This window comes from Echinops telfairi, unplaced genomic scaffold (genome assembly GCF_000313985.2).
Source record: "Echinops telfairi isolate 266 unplaced genomic scaffold, ASM31398v2 ScPeMD7_7463;HRSCAF=8501, whole genome shotgun sequence".
NCBI lineage: Eukaryota > Metazoa > Chordata > Mammalia > Afrosoricida > Tenrecidae > Echinops > Echinops telfairi.
This window is the reverse complement of record NW_022111363.1, coordinates 8408127-8410537: the sequence shown is the minus strand read 5'-3', so window position 1 is coordinate 8410537 and position 2411 is coordinate 8408127. Positions and strand designations below refer to the sequence as shown.

Genomic DNA, 2411 nt, shown 5'->3' with positions numbered 1-2411 from the left:
AATTTGTGGGTGAAGGAAGGGAAAAAATAAGCTGATACCAAGGGCTCAAGTAGAAAGCCAATGTTTTGAGAATGATGATGGCAACAAATGTACAAGTGTGCTCGACACAGTGGATGTATGTATGTATTGTGATAAGTGTTGTATGAGCCCCCAATAAAATGATTTTTTTTAAAGAAAGAAAGAAACCAAGATCTGTGCGCTCGCTGTACTTCTCGCTGGGTGTCATGGCTCCTCCCCTAGTTGACAAGCTAGTCGATAAACGTCTGAATAAAGGGACACATGGAATTAGGCTAGGCTTGTGTTTACTTCTATGCCGAGTTATACAGCCACACAGAAAGCCTTGAGTTCCTGCTCTAGGACCAACCTAACCCTACAGGCTTCATTCCAATTTTCTCCCTTTCTGTGTTTGTAACTCCCATTACCCATGAGTTGGAATTGACTCAGTAGCAGTGAGGTTAGCTTGATTAGGAACCTGATCAAGCTACATTTTATTGGCAGATGGAAATTAGGAGGACTCCATGAATTCTAGGCAAAGGGAATCCAGGAAGGATGAGGAGAATTGCTAAGTGAGCCATTGGCTTGAACTTATCCCTCTGCATTCCCATTTGGACGTGGTATCAAAATGTGTTTTTGTTTCTAGAACATCTAAGGGTGATAGAGTTATTGCACAGAATTAGGAAGCCTTTTCCTTATTAACAAAATGGAAATGGGTACTCAATCAAAAAATGAAAAGAAACAAAAATGCTTAATTGGATGAGGCTAAACTTTAATGGTTCTCATTATCAGCAGGCCTCTAAGCAGCTTCTCTGTGATGGCTCCTTTCTGAATCGTGGCAGTGAAAATTTGAGAAGGACTCCTATTTATCAAAAATCAATGTTTCTTTTAATTAAAGGAGCTTAGGAAACACAAAAAGCACCTTTCCCTTATTGTATTGCTAGCAGTGGTTCTTCACTGGACAATTCTAGGGTGCCACTAGCTTCGGGGAATTCAAGAGTCCAATAAGCATCGCGGAACACCGAAGACGTTACTGCCTAAGTCTGATTTAGAACAGCTATTTGGATCTCAATTATTAATGAAATTAGTGTCCTGAATGTCCACGAGAGCATTGCCTTAGGTAAAGGCTGTAAAGGAAATCATATTAGTGTGGAATTTCCTCTCCTTAGGGGCTCCTCTTAGATTACATTACTCACTTAGCCGCTCTCCTGTCAGGGAAATGGAAATGCTGGCCATGATCTGATCCAGGGGCAGAAGCCAGAGGAGAAGTGAGGCTTCGGGGACGGCATTCATTCCAGAACATCTGTGTGGCGCTGCTCCTGGTTGTGCCTTTGGTCCCCTTTAGTGTTGCAAACTCACCCATCAGGGATCGCGCAAAGTGAGAGAGAGAAAAGAGAGGAACGCTCTTAGGTGAACGTGGCTGGTGATCCATCTGATAAGCAACTTGGTAGCCTGCTTTTTGGGGCCTTCCCAGGAATGCTGGCAAGGGGGGTGGCTCCTGTGTGGGCCCTCATCCTGATGGCGCTCTCCGGTAAGTCCTTTCATGGTTCTGCTGGGCACTGGGCATGGGTTCTTAGTAGCGAGAGGTAATGTTTTTATATAGTATGCTTTATAACTCCTCGTGAATGTTTTGTTTTTTAAATCCATCATCTGAAAAAATATCAGTCCAGTGAAGCTCCATGGAGATGTGTTGATGACTGTACACTTACAATGAGCGATACACGTACATACAGGGCTATGTTGAGGCTGTTCACATGGAGCTGAACAATGTGCTCTCAAATGCTCTAACTCTGTTAACAGCTGTTTTCTTTTGAAGACAGGATCTCTCTACAGCAACTTACAATGAGAGTTTAGGATATTCTTTTTCAGGTTCCCTTTTATGTCTGGACAAGATACTTTTATTATTCAAAACAACCCTGACTTCGTTATAGGCGTTTAGAAGCCCCAAGGAGTCCCTTGCTTGCACCATGGCTACAGATACCTGTATATTATTTTGCTGTTTACAGGTTTTATGATTTGTCTTACAAAGTGTATGTAAGTGAGATGTTTATCTCTGAAGACAGATATTGTAAGCTTCCAAGGTTTACGGGATAATTCTCCTGAAATAAACGCTATGGAAACAAATACTCCCCCCCACCCCCTAAGTTTCTGAAGCGCTATCTCCATGCTGCCAGGGTTAACTTTACGGCTTGGAACCCTATCACTTAGGGTGCAATGGTTCTCAGTTGGTAAATGTGCACAAATCAAGAATCGATGTTTATGCTGGCACCTCCCAACACCCTGCTTCTCAGAGCTCGATATCTGAAATTTTCAAGTTTTTAAAATGCAACAGGAAGTGGAGTGTGCCCAATTAAGGAGATGAGTAAGGCATTTGGTAGCAAGGAGCTGGAAACGATTTCTTCTTGTATAGAGAGGAA

The 2411-nt window shown here is 42.6% G+C and overlaps 1 protein-coding gene across 1 annotated transcript in view; it reads left to right on the top strand.

The window, feature by feature from the left end:
* The first annotated feature begins 1470 nt into the window (after positions 1-1470).
* The window catches only part of HTR3B (5-hydroxytryptamine receptor 3B), a 41295-nt gene continuing 40354 nt past the window's right edge, over positions 1471-2411 (top strand). Inside the window, exon 1 of the mRNA XM_004712863.1 lies at positions 1471-1525. Coding sequence (XP_004712920.1) covers positions 1471-1525 — 55 coding nt within the window. The remainder of the gene's footprint in view (positions 1526-2411) is intronic.